The sequence below is a fragment of the Cygnus atratus genome, chromosome 5 (assembly GCF_013377495.2).
Source record: "Cygnus atratus isolate AKBS03 ecotype Queensland, Australia chromosome 5, CAtr_DNAZoo_HiC_assembly, whole genome shotgun sequence".
Classification (NCBI taxonomy): domain Eukaryota; kingdom Metazoa; phylum Chordata; class Aves; order Anseriformes; family Anatidae; genus Cygnus; species Cygnus atratus.
Genome location: NC_066366.1, coordinates 32287270 through 32303645, shown reverse-complemented (window position 1 = coordinate 32303645; position 16376 = coordinate 32287270). Strand labels below are relative to the sequence as shown.

The window sequence follows — 16376 nt, the reverse complement described above, 5'->3', positions numbered from 1 at the left end:
CTGAGGACCAGGGAAAAGCAACTGGGGCAAATCTGAGGATAGAGTGAAAGTTTGTAGCTGCAGAACTTCTTCACAGAAAGGAGCAAGCACATCAGTTACTAACATACACACTCAGCAGGATTTCCAAAGCCAGAAACAAAGTTGGGCCAAGGGGGAAAACTTTCCAATAGCATCTTCCAAAGGGAGGTTGTACTGGGATATATCTTGCGATTTCGGGAACAATTCATGAAATATAAGGTAATAAAGGAATCTTTGAAGACTATGACTTAAACCTAGATAGTTCACTATCTAGGTTTATCAGGGAACCGCAGATATAAAAATGCATGTTTTAGATGTAATTCTTGTACTATCTAAGGTGAAGAAATACTGGTTTTAGAATCAGTTGTAGTATCTGGGAAAGACATCATATGCTCTGGGCAAGTTTAATGGGAACTTTGAATGCCTCCAAGAACAACATACACATCCCAAAACTTCATAGTCTTATCTGTGAGGAAATGAGAAGACTGTCTGCATAGTAGTCTATCTGTGGGGAAAAGAGTTCCTGGGCATGGGCTGGCAGATCACATTTCTGGAAAGAGGTAATAACAAAGAATTAATGCTGAAGAGGTAACTTTTCAGCCTAACTGATAAAAAGGACTTTTAGATCACCGAATCTGGTGATAGCGGACACATGTATAACCATTTGTGTCATCAATTTCTGTTCATCATGAGTAGTTTTCTTTTGCCATTACATACATCTAATTCAGGGGCCACTGTAGATAGTGGAAAGATTCCCACTGGTTTTGATAGGCTTTGGATTTAGATATTTGTCTCTAAGCTTAGAGAGTACCTAAGAAAGTGCAGCCAGAATGTTGTTTAGGGCTTGTAGTTGCTTCCATAAATAACAGAAAATTATCTGAAATCCTGGCAGACAGAAAGAAATACAGGCTGCAGAAAAATAAGAGAGGGAGCACACAACTCTTGCCTAGTAGCTCCCCTCTTAAAATAAGCAGAAGAAAACTGATGAAGAATTTAAATACCAGGAGCTTAAAGAAAAGTTCCTGTGGGCTTTGTATTTATTTGTGCATTTTGGAGTCGTTTTTCTTTTCAGAGTTCTTTATATTTGTTTTGAGATTCTTTCTAACTTGGTTTATTGGTTCTTCCCAGTCCTGACTGGATTTCATTGCTGGATCCTGGGATTTCTGTCTTTCATCACCAGTTCAGCCAAACCCCAAGCCACCCACTGAATCTCATCTGCAAAGTCTCTGCCCACATGTGCTTATGCAGCCCTCACCCCAGGACAGGCATCTTCCCCCTGCTGCCCCACTAAGATGTACAACAGCTCATCTTTCTCCAGCTGGAAGGTGGCTGAGATGAAGACCCCGTGGGACCTCTTATTGTGGTTTTTGGCTCCCTTCCCTCCAGCTGCTCCATAGGCAGAAATCCTGAAAGAAATGGGTGTAGTTAAAGAGACAAATCTTACAATTCTCATCCCACAAAGCATCTCCATCTGTGAGCTCTCCCCAGCCTGCACTCCCAAACAGGCATTGCTCCAGAGCAGGCTCCCGCTGCAGCATCTCATGGCCATCCTTTTTTTTGATACTCACACAGCCGAGGCTGCTCAAGAGGATTGATCAACTCTAAGCCAGAGCACTGGAGACAGATTTCAGAAGCAAACAGCATGAGCTGGCATGGCCAAATCAAAAATACCAAGGCTTTGGGACTGAAATGATGGTAGCACTTCTATTTTTTTTGATTGCATGCCCACAGTCACCCCTGTTCTTATCTCCCTTAAGTCACTGTTTCAACAGTAGCTCAGACACAGATCCTTTCAGCTAGCTATTTCTTTTTTATATTGCTGTTCTCTTCACCCCCTCAATAAAGATGGTCCCCCACTTATGCTTGCTGAAACTCCACAGCCAGAAAGTAGATAAATGGCTACCTCTTCAGCACGGATACGTACCTGTATCGGTTTGTGGCTGGCACTCTCCAGACTTGCACTCCTCGAAGCCTGCCCTCTTTCTCCACCGTCACCGACACATTGCTGTTCTTATAGGCATTGTCACACTGAGCTTGAGTTGGCCCGTGTGGACCACTAGCACCACATGTTGTGAACCACCAGAGAACAACAGATGTGTCCCCTGTAACCAGAACAGCCAGAGTTAGGGCAGGTATGAGCTTCCCAGTATTTCTCAGGCATGTGCAATAACTCACAGAACTCTGTAACTAAAGGCCAAGTGCCATCCAAATGAGCAACTGTTCCTGTTGATATATTTCCTTTGTGATTCTTTGATAACAAATTTCACATCGTTATTCACAAAGGACATTAATGATTTTTACAGAAAATCTAGATGATTGTGAGAAAGATCATGTTGCAGCACTATTGGCTATGTACATGGCTTTAAAACTGAATGGGTCAATTTGATCACATGCTTGTGATGGTAATTATATGAAAAGAGATACTTAAATTTACATTTGTAACGCTGAGGACTTGAAAGACGGTACGTGCTAAAGATAAATTTAACTGTTCAATTTTAATGCAGTTCCCTCATAATACAATTCACTATGATACTGTCCTTAATTGTATGATGACAGAATGCTTTTACCACATTATCCTAGGTTTTTTCTAGTCACAGCACGAATAGTGCTCTGTTTATGGTCACTGCTTTTTTTCTCTCACCTTATTTCCTGCAAAATATTTAATAAATCATGGACTGCAGATAAATGCATCACTGTGGGGTTGGGAGGGGATTCTGAGGGGGTTTATCCAAGTGCCTCACAGACATTACCAAATTTTTCTTTTCAACGCCCGTATGAAACAAGGATGTATTATTCAATTTTCCGGGTGAGAACTGAAGCATATACACAGAAATAAAAGTTGAAAACATCTGCCATTGCAACTAGTGACCATTGATGAAAGTTAGTAAAAGTTTTTAAAACTGTATGATATGCTGCACACACAAGGGTCAGAATCAAGTGGCACAGGATTTACCAACACGGAACTGTTTAAGAGCTGAATGATTAAAAGATCAGTAAAAATCACAAGCCTTTTAAAAACAAAAGTCTAATCTTATTTAAAGGAAAAGGCAAGCAAAACTATCCTCAACAGATGTCACCCTGCCAACACACAGATGGATCGGTGGGGTAAGAATATTAGCTACACTAAAGAAATCTCTGCCATGTAAGCTAACTAAGAAACTGACAGCAATATAGATTGTCACATCTCAGGTGAACACAGCTATTTGTTGGCAGCAAAACAACCTCAAAACACAGGAATCTTACGTTTCATTGAAGGTTCTGGGGTGGAATATGCTTTCCTGAATACTTACTGGTTGTGTTCCAAGCTTAATATGTCCTGTCTTGTCACCTCCTCTTGCCTCTTCTCTATGCTTGGCTCCTCAGCCAACCCCAGCCTCCTCTCCTCAGGCCCTCCTTCAGACAACTCTAGTCACCCATGCAGCTGTTACCTGTCCTTCAGAGTGGCATTCGACTGCTATCAGTAAACTGGTCCCTAGTATCCCTTGTCCTCCTTGCTTTTCATCCAGTTTCTCTCCTCAGTGGATTTCCATATCTATTTCACCTATTTCCCTCCCTGGATCTTCATCTTTACACCTGTATTATCCCACCCATTAGGTTCAGCTTCACTGTTCACTAAGTCCCAGTAGACCTCCGTCTATCCCCACCTTCCTGAACTGGCCTACACCCTTCTCTCCTGGCGTGGCTTTTGTGTGTTTTGAATTTGAGTCATGTAGCTTCTGCTTTTTCTTAAAGCCTTTTTACTTAAAGATTCTGGTTTTCCTTAAAAACATTCTGTTCTTTAAGGACTGCTGAGTTGCACTTCAGGAAAGTGCTGTCCTGTAGCAAGCAGAGACTACCTGACATGGTCTCTACAACTTTGGGAAGGATTATACTTCATTGCTCTGTTGCTATAGGTCAGGCAGACCACACTCAGGCAGATCACATACAGGAGATGCAAAGGGACCCACCTCTTACAGCCAAGAGACAGTTTTTCAGTACAGAATCATCTACCTGGGAGGGAAGGCTCTTCCAGGGGGTTCAGAAGATGCTCATCAGGGATACTAATCTCCCGTGGGTACTGTCGCTTCCCACTGAAATGATTTGTTTGTCTTCCTGTAATAGTTTGTAGAATGGATGAGAGAGACGGGAGGATGGTAGGAAAGAGAGAGAGAAAATTTAAAGACCACATGAACAAATGAAGTGCAACCATTTGGTTAAAATAAGTAAATAATACCTTTGACAGAAAACACCCAGCATTTTTCTCCATTCTTTTGGGCCTGTATCTTGTCTTAGCTACTTCTATCTGTGCTGAAGTCAGTGGGACTTAACATGAACACAAACTCCCCGTGTTATCCTATGGAGGCTTACCTGCAAAATAAGCTTCTTGGCCAGCAAACTGCACTGTCTGCGATTACAAGAGACTTCGGGAAAACATGGTGTGGGAGAACAGATAACATGTACTGATGCTGTGCTGGTCAAAGGAGCAAATGACAATTGTGGACAGCCAAATGAGTGCAGGTGTAAAGGACAGTGATATCAAAAAAAAAAGTCATTTTCAGTTCTTAACAGTGTCATAGTAGGTAAACCAGCCTAATGGGTCACTCTTCTCTAACCAAACAACTTTGAAACTCCCAACCTTGCATATAAAATAAAATACTAAATAAAATGACGTCTCACTAAAAGACATAGTTAAGAAACAGCAGTATATCAGTGACAGGAGCCATAAATCTTTGGACGAACCTTTTTGAAAAACACAGAGCAAAATGTAGCATTTATGAGCAGTGAAACAGACTTTCAAAAATCAGCTCTATCTCAGAGAGGAGGGACTTCAAAGTAGCTGCTGAACCAAAGCATCTGAATGCATTGAGAACATCATGTATAACCAAATAGAACAGGAAAAAGTAATAACTGAACACTTGCTTTATACTCTGCAGGCATCTTGTTTCCAAAGTTAAATTACCCATTTTTAGGCAGATCTATTTTGTGATTAGAAAATCGCGATAAGAAAAAGGAGAGACTTCATTCCATTTTATGAGCCCTCAGTTAATTTAATATTGAATATTTTTCATTAGTTGAAAAATATTACAAATATTTCAATTTGTTCCAGTTGTGAGAATCTAACAGCTGTTTGATGCTCTATTCAAAAGAGACTCAGTTCCAGCTGGACAATTATCTCTGCTGCAAAGACACTACTCTAAATAGCAATAATTAACACCCTCGTTAGCTGTGTCAGAAAGGCCAAATAACTAATTGAAGCATGGTGACCTTGCTGTGTTTGTACTCCTGAGAATATTTCCCCCAGGTCTGACTGAATGCACATTGATGGATGGAAGTAAAAGGGAGCTTTGTACTGACACACTCTGTTCATACTGAGATAGAGAACTTCAATGGATGGAGTTGTCAAGCAAGTGAAAAATGAAATTAACCCAAAACAAATGATCTGGATCAAAGGCAAGAAGGAAAACCAAATGAAAAAGACAATGCATAGCCAGAAAAGATGCTTGGTCTCCCAAGGCCTGAACTGAAGTATGAATCCCATAGATCAAAACAGTTTTAGATAGTTAGAGACATACAAGAAGTCTGGTTATGTTTGCCAGAGTGATGGAATGTAAATCAGTCCCCGAAATACAGACCCGGTCTGTGTCTGCATGGATTTTTTTGCAGCATCCCAACTGAGTATCCTAAGGCAATGCTTTTTTTCCAAACAAACAATCTTTTCTCCTTTTCCAAACAGTCTCAAATCCTCACATGCTGGAAGAAAGCTTCCGTCTCCTCTGTTTTCAGTACACAAGCTGCTTGACAGGCTGAGCATCAGCCTGTCCACAAGAGCTGTTAACTCTTACGAGGATGATCCTTTATGTGCTGCCAGACATGAATTTGTAAGGTGGCATTTTCTACAAATATGGTGTAGGCCTAGAATCCAGAAGCTGGTGCTCTAGTCTGTTTTAGCTTCTATTTCCTCCTCTGACAGCCAAATTATTGACCGTAGGCGAGCAGAAAGGAACAAGAATTCTTTATGTTAAGGTGTGCTTATGTCAGAAAAGTAGGAAGAACACTGTTGTGGTTTAGCCCGGCTGGCAGCCAAACACCACACAGCCGTTCGCTCACCCTCCCCCCTCCCTCTCCGGGATGGGGGAGAGAAACGGGAAAGTGAAGCCTGTGAGTTAAGATAAAGACAGTTTATTAAGATAGGAAAAATAATAACAATAATAATAATAATAGTATTAATAATAATAATGTGTACGAAATAAGTGATGCACAATGCAATTGCTCACCACCCGTTGACCGACGCCCAGCCTATCCCCGAGCAGCCGCCCCCCTCCGACCCCGGCTATATATTGTTCAGCATGACGTCAGATGGTATGGAATACCCCTTTGGCCAGTTTGGGTCAGCTGTCCTGGGTCTGTCCCCTCCCAGCTCCTGCTGCATCCCTAGCCTGCTCGCTAGCAGGACAGAGCGAGAAGCTGAAAAGTCCTTGGCTTGGTATAAGCACTGCTCTACAACAATTAAAACATCAGCATGTTATCAGCGCTCTTCTCATCCTAATCCAAAACATAGCACCCTGCCAGCTACTAGGAGGAAAATTAACTCTGTCCTAACTGAAACCAGGACAAACACACATCTCCATTACTCCAGTACTTATCTCATGCTGTTGACTCACAAACCATAGAGGGACAGAAGGAAGTGTAAAGGAGAAGGGGAATCTTCTGCAGGCACAGAGCTAAAGCAAGTAGCTCTTCTCTGTCTCTGGGATTGTAATGAAAAAAAAAAAGATTAAAAAAAAAAAAGATGTAGTGGTTTTGGGGCAGGAATTAATCAGAGGTGCCTTGCAGTATCCTCAAATTGTGCATGATCTCTTCAGAGATCCCACCTTACAGATGCAGGTGGAGTAATCCTGGAAGTCTCTCCAGCTTGTCCTGGAGTGGAAAAGAGAATTAGGAAGCTTCACCAGCCTCCCCGTTCCCCAGCCTTTTGGCTGATCCAACTGTATTTCTAGTCAACACCTTACTGAATCAATCAAATGAGGTAGTGCTGAGTAGCTTGAACCACCCACCTCCACTCACCTCAAGCAATGAGACAGGCAGGCCAAAAAGGACAGGTTTGCTGGGTTGGGGATTCCAAAGTAAAAAACGAGAGATATGCCATACAAAGCTCTCTTTGGACAGTCCTGTCATGTAAAAAACAGCCTTCTTTGAAAGAGTAAATGATGTGCAGAATGAAATGTAACCCCTAGGCCAGGGCAGTAGAGTGCACTTTGACAGACCACAGACCTGTGATCTTAATTGGAACAATACCATGCTCAGAGCACTAAAATGTAACAGTAAAAGCAGTGACCACACAAGCACTGAGGAGGTCAGCAATCATGCAGATGCATTCTATTCACTATGCCAGCCCACATTTTCATGTTTAGACTGTCTTCTTTAGAACCCCATATTTAGCACTGGCTAACTAAAAGGATAAAATATCTTTCTGCCTGTTCCCTAACAGTTCTCACAACATATCAGATTCATGTCACCCGGTCTGTCACACTGTCTTACACAGGGTGATTTTATTAATCAGAAGATGGTTTCATTTTGCCTTTCTCACAGGGAAAGCATCTGTCCCCACCGAGTGCCTGCCATCCAAAAAATGGGATGTTTGTTTTTTTGTCCTTATTGGTATTTCTTGAGCTGCCCTCACTACTGTGTGTTTTTTTCCCTCCTAAATATTACCAATACTTTCCTCTTGGTGTTGAGGGATATAGAAGACCTCACCTTCTTTCCTGGCTTGCATGCATACAAGCAAGGCTTTCAAGGTCTGCACTAGGTCTTGAAGAACAATTGAACTACAGGATTGAAATAGATGAAGAAATTAATATTTACATGCTAGCAAACGGCATATTCTTCCTTCCTGCCATATGTCCTTCCTGTTGCCCTCATGCAAAGAATTCACTGCTTGGATCTTAATTAGCTCCATCTCTGACATCTGAAACCTCTCCTTGCTAGGGAGAAATAATTTCATTACTTAAAGCACAGCAGAGCTGCTGGGCTTCTCCACAACCTAACTGAATTAAAGTCATGAGAAGACAAATGCAAGGGAGTTGCTTTTAGAGGCGAGAAAACGTCGATTTGCAAAGAGGATTCAAGGAACAATGGCAAATACAAGGCTTCCGAGAAACATTTCCTTCATGATGTCTGTCTTCTGCATGAGTCACATAACTCTGGGTCACACCTTCAGATAGGGTAAGTGGCTGCTACTCCTGGACATTGGTGTGATTTATAGCATTTGAAATTGAGGAGTAACTGGGGTGTGGGGGTGGGGGTGTTGTCTAATGGACAAGCTCTGATAAAACTGTTGCAGTAGCACTTATGCCCCACCTCTTTGCCAAATATCATGTCCCTACACCAGAGACAGCAAAATCTCTGCAGGTACACTGCTGCCTGTATTTGCTCTTAGGAGAGCAGTAAACTACAGCATCTGGATGCATGGCAGCTGGCGCAAGAGCGTCTGGAATCACTCTATTCAGTTTCCTCAAAAGATTTCCTCAGATTTCAAAACAAAGTGTTAGTGTGGAGGTCCCAAAGTGTTTGGGAGCCAGGGGTGTTAAGTAGCTGGAGTGGACAGATGACTTTAGCCTAAAGGAGCATCTCTTTCGCTTAATTTCAAATGAAAATATGCATGCTCAGCATTTTATACAAGGGTGTCCTCAGTCCCCACAGAACAAAGGGACAGAGTAGATGACACCAAATCGGACGAAGGTGGGAGGTTAAAGGGGCTTTTGATAATGAAGAACTTTTAACACATGCCAGTTTTAACATAAGCCTTCTCACATGGTACATTAGGCTACAGCCAGTCTCTTCAGGGATATGTTGCTACCCTCATTGCTGACATAATGGATGTGGTGACATGTGAAGGGTAGCACAGGACATTTTGTCTGCAATAGAAGTCACAATTTAAGTGTTTCATATTCTTTTGTTATTTTACTACAGAGCATATCGGTCTTTTCTCCACGGACAAAAAGAGGACAGTTTCTAGTATTTCCAGGTGGTTCAAGTATCCAACCTCGCTCCACTTGTCTGCTAAGAAAATTCAGCTCTTTTGCTAACATGCTTTGGAGATGAGCACTGGCTCCATCTTCAGTGGAATACATTGTGATCAGTCACATTAGCAGTAACGAAACAAAGGAAAGCATCTATTATATATATCTGGCAGTGACATTTGATGCACCTCCTTGCAGGGTAAAATAAACTTGTTGCAACAACCTGAACTTTACTGTCAGAGAGACACTTTATTCCTCCATTTTCCTCCTTTTGTCTCCTAAAATACAGTGGCTTTCCCATTTGTTTTCAACAAATTCACTTGTGCTATCAATTGTCAGGGTGTGTGGGTCATAGAGGACTGCTGAAGAACAAGGTGATGTAATTCTTCCACTTAAGGCTCAGGCATAAGTCAAGTGTTTATTGCCAAGACACACAGGCAGGTCTCTACTATGTGATATAGGATATCCCAGATTAGAGAAAAGAAAGAACACTAGGGGATGAACACATTGTAAAATCGCCTCTACTTTCAATCTTCAGTAGATCTGAGATAAGATGTCATTCTACTGTAAAAGCTAACACAAATGAACCATGTGCACTCTGTGGGGGAAACAGAACAAATGTCTCCTGGATCAGTGGCATGCTGATTACACTACCCAAATTCTTTAAGGGATTCTGTAACGTGTGACTTACCATCATTGAAGCAGTCCAGTCCAAATGTAATGTTGTCAATAGCTATGTCAGCTTGGGAATTCCAGCCCCAGGTTGCCAGCAGTTGTAGCTTAAACCTTTTCAGTAAGACAGAAGTTTTAGAGAAGACAGAAGGGTGTTTTTTTTATATATATATATATATACACACACACACACATATATATAATGTTCCCTTATCAACCAATTGTGATAATGACAGTTTAGAGTGTTTCCTTCAGACAAGACCCATTGAGCAGCCAAAAAGGCTTGCTAGAAATCTTATCCACATACGAACAGTTAGTAAGGACCAATCAACATTCATATAATGCCACACTTCATGTGGAACAAATATGAGAACCCTACTTCTGCTATCTGCACATACACGTAGAAACACAAGCTACCGTCCCCCACAAATATTTATAAATGTACAACCATTCTTATTCAATCATGGTAACGGAATTTGGCACATGCAAAAGGAAATAGAAAAAAAAATCTCCTTCTTACTGTCCCCAAACAGACTGTCAGAATAAAAACTGAACAAAACAACAATATCCAAATAGACAGAAATCTTAGGCATCAGCCTTGAACAATGTAACCCAGCATAATAACAAGGTGACAAATTTATTTCAGCTGAAGGTCAAGCCATTATAAATTTCAGCCATAACTCACTGAAGTGTTTGTGTTCTGGGCTATGTCACTTTTCCCACCATGACCAGGTGTTAGCTACTTATCTAGGAGGTCTGTCAAGCCCCATGTGCATTGCCACATTCTGAATTCAGAAGGAGGAAAGAAAATGGGCTGAAGGACCTCCTCCTAGCAGGTAGGACTAAATTGTTTTTCATTAAACTTCAGAAATAGACAGATGTCTGATGTCCAGTCTGTTTACAGCTTATTAAAAGCGTATGGAGCAGACCTCTACTGCTGTCACTGCCGAAGCTCAATCGTGATTTATGAGAGATCAAGCGTTGACCTGCCTAACACTTTAATTTTGCAGCCTAGGTACGCCCTTGTTCCAAATTAGTGGCAATAGAGCATGCATGCATATTCCACCCACCAGCCAAATGTTGGTCCATGTCGCAGAATCACAGAACGGTTGAGGTTGGCATCTACCTGTGGAGGCCATCTGGTCTAACTGCCCTGCTCAAGCAGGGCCACCTGGAGCTGGTTGCCCAGGACCATGCCCAGATGAATTCCGAAGATCTCCAAAGAGGAAGGCTCCACAACCTCTCTGGGAAACCTGTGCCAGTGCTCAGTCACATGCACATCCCACATATTAACATCCACAGTTAATATGATGTTGCACAGTTGAATCAAAATCTTTAGGGATCAGCTGTTTTTATCCTAACTCAAGAATAGCCCCTTGTGCTTAAATGAAAGCATTAATACCTACAGAATCCGAACCCTCTGGGAATAAGTGTTGGTGCAGCAGATGCAAATCAAGTGTCCCTTGGATGACTACTCCCTTAGGTACAGGGTTAGCAGAGAAATTTACCACTGGATCACCTTCCTACATAAGCCCTTCTCTTTATTAGCAGGTTTAGCAATATTTCTGCATTTTCAGACCTTGCACAGTCCCAGAACATTTGATGGAAGAGAAAGTCACAGCACCTTGAGCCCAGGATTAGGGCACTTCTAGGATCCATAGTTATAGATATAGCACCACAGCCTACTCCTTACTTAAGACACCCATATCAGCATCGCTTTGGTCAGCTCAAGCTAGTGCATCTGGTCCACAGACTTGGAACAAGAGAGGGGCACTGTGCTACATGACAGACTTCTGCTCTAGCTGAGTACAAGTGGGAGCCTAGGGAATGACCCTCATCCCTCAGTGCATAAAAACAGACATCTCATAAGTTCTGGGCTCTTTATGCATCCCCTTCCTTGTAACTTCAGAAAAAGTGGAGGAATTTGCCTTTTGAACTCTGCGCTGCATTAGCCAGGGGGGTTTCCAGTGTTCCTTTTCATTGAATTCATTTTGCTGCTCTAACATATTACCCTTTCCAGCTACCTGCTGTCTAGTCTTCTACCTGCCTGATTTACTTCTGATAGCAGCCTTTTTCCCTTTGTATGTGAGCCAAGTGAGAGAATATGCCAACTGATCACCAGAAACAGTTTTTCAAGTAGCTAGGTGCCCAGCCGGGAGACTGATCAGCAAATTGTTTAGTTTGTCTTCTTTCTTTCCTAAGAAATAAATTAGTATGGGAAATCTGCTGCTGAAAACTATGTATATATCCCCTCCATGAGCTTCTACTCCTACTTGCCAAGGCTTCTCTCCTTCCAGTTTGTTACTGGCTGTCATCCAGTATTTTCTCCCATAACCATTCATTGTTTTGCTGAATCTGGACAAACAGAAGAAAGAACTTGACTGAACAAGGTGGCATCTTGGAGAGCTCCCTGGGAACATTACGGCAGGGGATTTTGAACTCAATGTGCAAGGTGTTTGGGCCTGAGTTCTACAGACAAAAACAAGTAGCCCATGGGAGCAGAAAGACTGGGAATAAACCTTGACTGTAAGTTTGGGGTCATCTAAATAAAAGAGTGCAAGAGATGACTAGGAGAAGTAGGGAGCAGAAGGGCAGGGAGTTGAGTCAGGCTTTGTAAAAAGCCACATAGCACCTTCTGGAAGAGAGATTGAAGCAAGAAGCAGGGAGGAGGTCAGAGACAGAGATTAGGACTGGAAGTGTGAAACAGGTAAAACGTGTTCACAAATGAGAGCTTGGGGGAGAAGGAAGAGAAACCAAGTGTACAAAAACAAGGAAGAGTGCTGACTGAGTGCTAACAGAAGGTGAGACAGGGCAGAAGTAGCATGGCAAGAACAAGACAAGAGGCTTGGGATGCAACCAGGTGTCCTGGGAGTACAAAGGCCAGGGTTTCCTCACTTGGGTCAAATAGCTGCAACACTTTCCAGCAAGGAATGTAGAACTTAGTAGCATGGTTTGGTGGTGGACTTGTCACTACTAGTTTAAAGGTTGGACTAGATGATCCTAGAGGTCTTTTCCAACTGGAATGATTCTATGATTCTATTTCTGTTAGAGATCAGTGCATCAAATGACAACTTACTATGGTTTTCAGTCACCTCTTTAGCTCAGGTAGCACAGGTCTGCTTGCTAGACTGAACTGTTCCAGCCTTACCCATAGCAATTACCACTGTTGTGTCACATGATAAATTACCCACTTCTTAAATTTGCTTGAAAATGGCATACAAGAAGGTTACACAAGGTGAAACAAGATTTAACTATTTGACACAGACTGTCATAATACATGCACACATGATCTACCTAATTCTTCCATTTTGTCTGAGTGCTCAACTCTTTCAAACATAGCAGTATTTGAATTTCATTTTTTCTCATGGATTGCTGGCTAGTGCTCCCTAAAACCTCTTGCTATCCCTTCCATCCTGCCACAGAAGATCTGTTTCCCTTTAGAACTGAGGGCTGATACAGAAATCAGTCTTTGCAAACAAATGTAAGAGGCCATTTATCAGAGGAGGCAGAAGCTCTTCAACAACTCTGAAGAGCCCTTAAGACTCTGCTCTGGTTAGGTCCAGATGAAAATGCCTGAGGAAAAAAGCTATTCTGGACAAATTCACTGGTCAAACATTAAATACACAGAACTAAACATATGCTTACCCACAGGGCTCCAGACTGCCAGACAATAATATTAATTACACTGCCAGCTTGCAGACCTACCCTATTCTGATGGAATAGCTCATGACAATGGTGCTTATGATGAACACTTGGTAATGTTGAGACCAAAGGTAATAATGAAATTAAACTAGCAAAAGGGTAGAACAACATTCTCGCACCCTCTCTCCACTTTAGTGCTGCTTGGATCTGAATTATTATCACTCCCAGACCCAAATTCTTAGCCTTTTACAAAAAGATGTAGGGAACATTTGAAGTTATAAGCAATCCTTTCATACCTTCTAATCCATGAAGTTTTGAGACACTATTTTATTGCCAATATTAGGTAGATCTTTTTCCATTTATAATATTCACTGCATACACTTCGAGATTGATTTTTTTTTTTGGTCTAAAGTGTCATGTGAGACAGGCCTTCTTGAGGAAGATGTAAAAATCAGATTGGAGCAATTTAAAAATCATTTGTATTGTGAAAAATAACCTGCTGCCAACATCATTTCATAGCTTGAAATTGACTGGCATGAAATGGAGAAGAAATGTATGATTAAAAATCGATTGGGCAGAAATTCTTGAAATCTTCAATATTTGTCTTCATTTGATGTCATGCTATATTTTTACATCCAAAACTGTGATACACACTCTTGTGGAAGTCTGATTTGGGCCACAGTCTTTTGCTGAGATTGTTTCACAAGTGATGTAGCAATGAATGATCTCCATTTCCTAGGCTGCACTGATATAGACGCGAGACTAGACAGCTGTACTGGCTGAACTGATTTTACCACAGTCATTTGTTTGAGTCATATGGCTGCTTTTACTGTAGGAGTACAGAGTGCAGTTTTTGCTAGTTTACCTGTTTCCCTACTGGGAGCATTTTGCCTGCACAACTGTGTATTTTATCAGTCTGAGAAAGCACAACCTAAACATCATTTGAGACCGCATGGAAGTGCTGACCTAAGCTGTATGTGTCTATGAAGATATGTAAATATGACAGAAGACTTCCTCAGCAAGCAAAATTGCTACACTACTCTAATTTTGTCATTAGAAATAGCCCTGGAAGAAGGCAAGAATGAAAGTCATGCTTCTCAGTTAAGACACTAATAATTTACTAAACCTATAGGGATATCCCTGGGTGCTGCTGATGGTGTTCTTACCGGTTTTGAAGCACTGGCATTGGTAAAGTGACGAGAAACCAGTGATCGCTCCAGCTCCCTGCTCTTTCCCACATTGGCATGATTACTGGAGCTCCTTTTATCTCTTCCCTGACAGAGAAGGAGACGGTACCATTGTAGCTGCCAAAAACATGCACTGAGAACTGGATCTGTAATAGAGGAAGAACAGAAAAAGAATGATATCCTCTGATAAGAAGGGAGCAGTATTTATTACTCCACTCCTTAGGGATCTGAGACACCAAACATTTGATCCTGAGTCAAACTGTTTAATAAGACACAGTAAGGCCACCAATGCTTTTGTGTGACCCATCACTGTTCCTGGTACAGAATTTTCTTAGTGGAGACTCTAACTGACATTCCTGTTGGGCAGCTGTTCTGCAAACACTAATGTCTATATTAATGGCCTCAGACATCATCTGGGTGACTGTTACCTCCTTCAGGAGCAACAGGCACTAGAGCAGAGGAACACAGGCTTAAACTCAAGAAATGCTCTATCATTAAATACTTCTTCTAGAGCTGGATTATTGCAGAAAAGAAATCCTAAACACATTCCTCCTCAGTATTCCCACTGGCCTAAAGTTTCCTGTCAAAGGTGTTGAAACAGTTTACATCTTTTAAGGTTTTCCATTTTAATCACCCATGCTAACGTGTTGCACTGATGTGGCTCAGTCCATACCCAGGCACTACTTGGCACAAAACCACTGTAAAGGGAGCGATGCCCTGCCTCAAATGCTCAGGAAATGAGCAATTAGGCTGCCTCCACAGACAGAAAACTCTAGTCTATATACTTGCTCCAAGTCACAGACACCATCTGAACCATAGCACCCATATGGCAGGTAAGCAACTTGGTCACCAGGTCAAAGAGTATTTTGAAGCAGAACTCTTTCTCTCTGTGAGGCAGCCACTGCCATATTGCTGCAGATCAAGAGAGAACTGCCATTTCCACTGCTGCTGTGAGCACTCAGCTGCTGAGAACACCAACAAGAGAGGGAGCATATGCATGTACACAACCAAGGGAAGTTCCTTGCTCCTGAAATGTGCATTCAAATCTTTGTCAATGAAAGAAAGAATGGTTCTGGATCTCCTGTATGACACCCATAACCGACAGTAACTGCTCCTGGTTGTGTAAACCTAGCTCAAAGCACATTTTATTTTGTTGGAACTACCCAGCAAACTTGACCTGAATTTATAAACAAATATAAATGCTGAAGCTACATTTTTGGCACCTGCACTGTTTTTCTGTTGCCAGCTCTAATTAGGAGGCATCAAAGCTTTCTGTTTTCCCCTAGCAGGGCTGGACTCCAACTCAAACTTGCAACTTAATTTTCCTAAGTGTTATGAGTTCAGTATTATTTAATATTTTTAATTACAGCATCTTGAAGCTCCCCTTATACTTTGTAGGGATCTGGGCTGAAGGCAGGATACGTGATTTTATACATGCCAGGTTGCCTTCATGTTCTGAAATTTCTGAAGAACATGAACAGAAGTTTATTGGCTCCATCTATTCCTGGAAGGTCTAATGCCCCACAAACTTCATGCTCCTATTCTCAGGGAAGCTGTCAAGTTTGTTAATTCCTAGCAAAGTGGTACAGAATTTAAAAAGAGAAGTCTCATCAGCATGTATACTGAATGGCTCAACACACTCAGATAGTGAACTCCCTCTCCTATAAACCAAAGACACCCCACACAATTCAGGTGCTGGGTTCACTTCAGAGGAATGGTCAGCACAACCAAGCAAGGGAGTTTTCCATATCTAGGAGCTGATTTGACACTCCTGCTTTTACTTACTGGGAATGCCCCTCACGTCTCTTTTCTGGTGTTCTACAAGTAGTGAGCTAGGCAGTAGAGTCTGCTCTTCTGC

The 16376-nt window shown here is 41.9% G+C and overlaps 1 protein-coding gene across 1 annotated transcript in view; it reads right to left on the bottom strand.

Moving 5' to 3' along the window:
* Positions 1–16376, bottom strand: part of LTK (leukocyte receptor tyrosine kinase) — a 61298-nt gene that overhangs the window by 21035 nt on the left and 23887 nt on the right. The window contains exons 11-15 of the mRNA XM_050710849.1: positions 14498–14664; positions 9709–9803; positions 4009–4110; positions 1943–2120; positions 1274–1424 (exon numbers count right to left, since the gene is read on the bottom strand). Coding sequence (XP_050566806.1) covers positions 1274–1424; positions 1943–2120; positions 4009–4110; positions 9709–9803; positions 14498–14664 — 693 coding nt within the window. The remainder of the gene's footprint in view (positions 1–1273; positions 1425–1942; positions 2121–4008; positions 4111–9708; positions 9804–14497; positions 14665–16376) is intronic.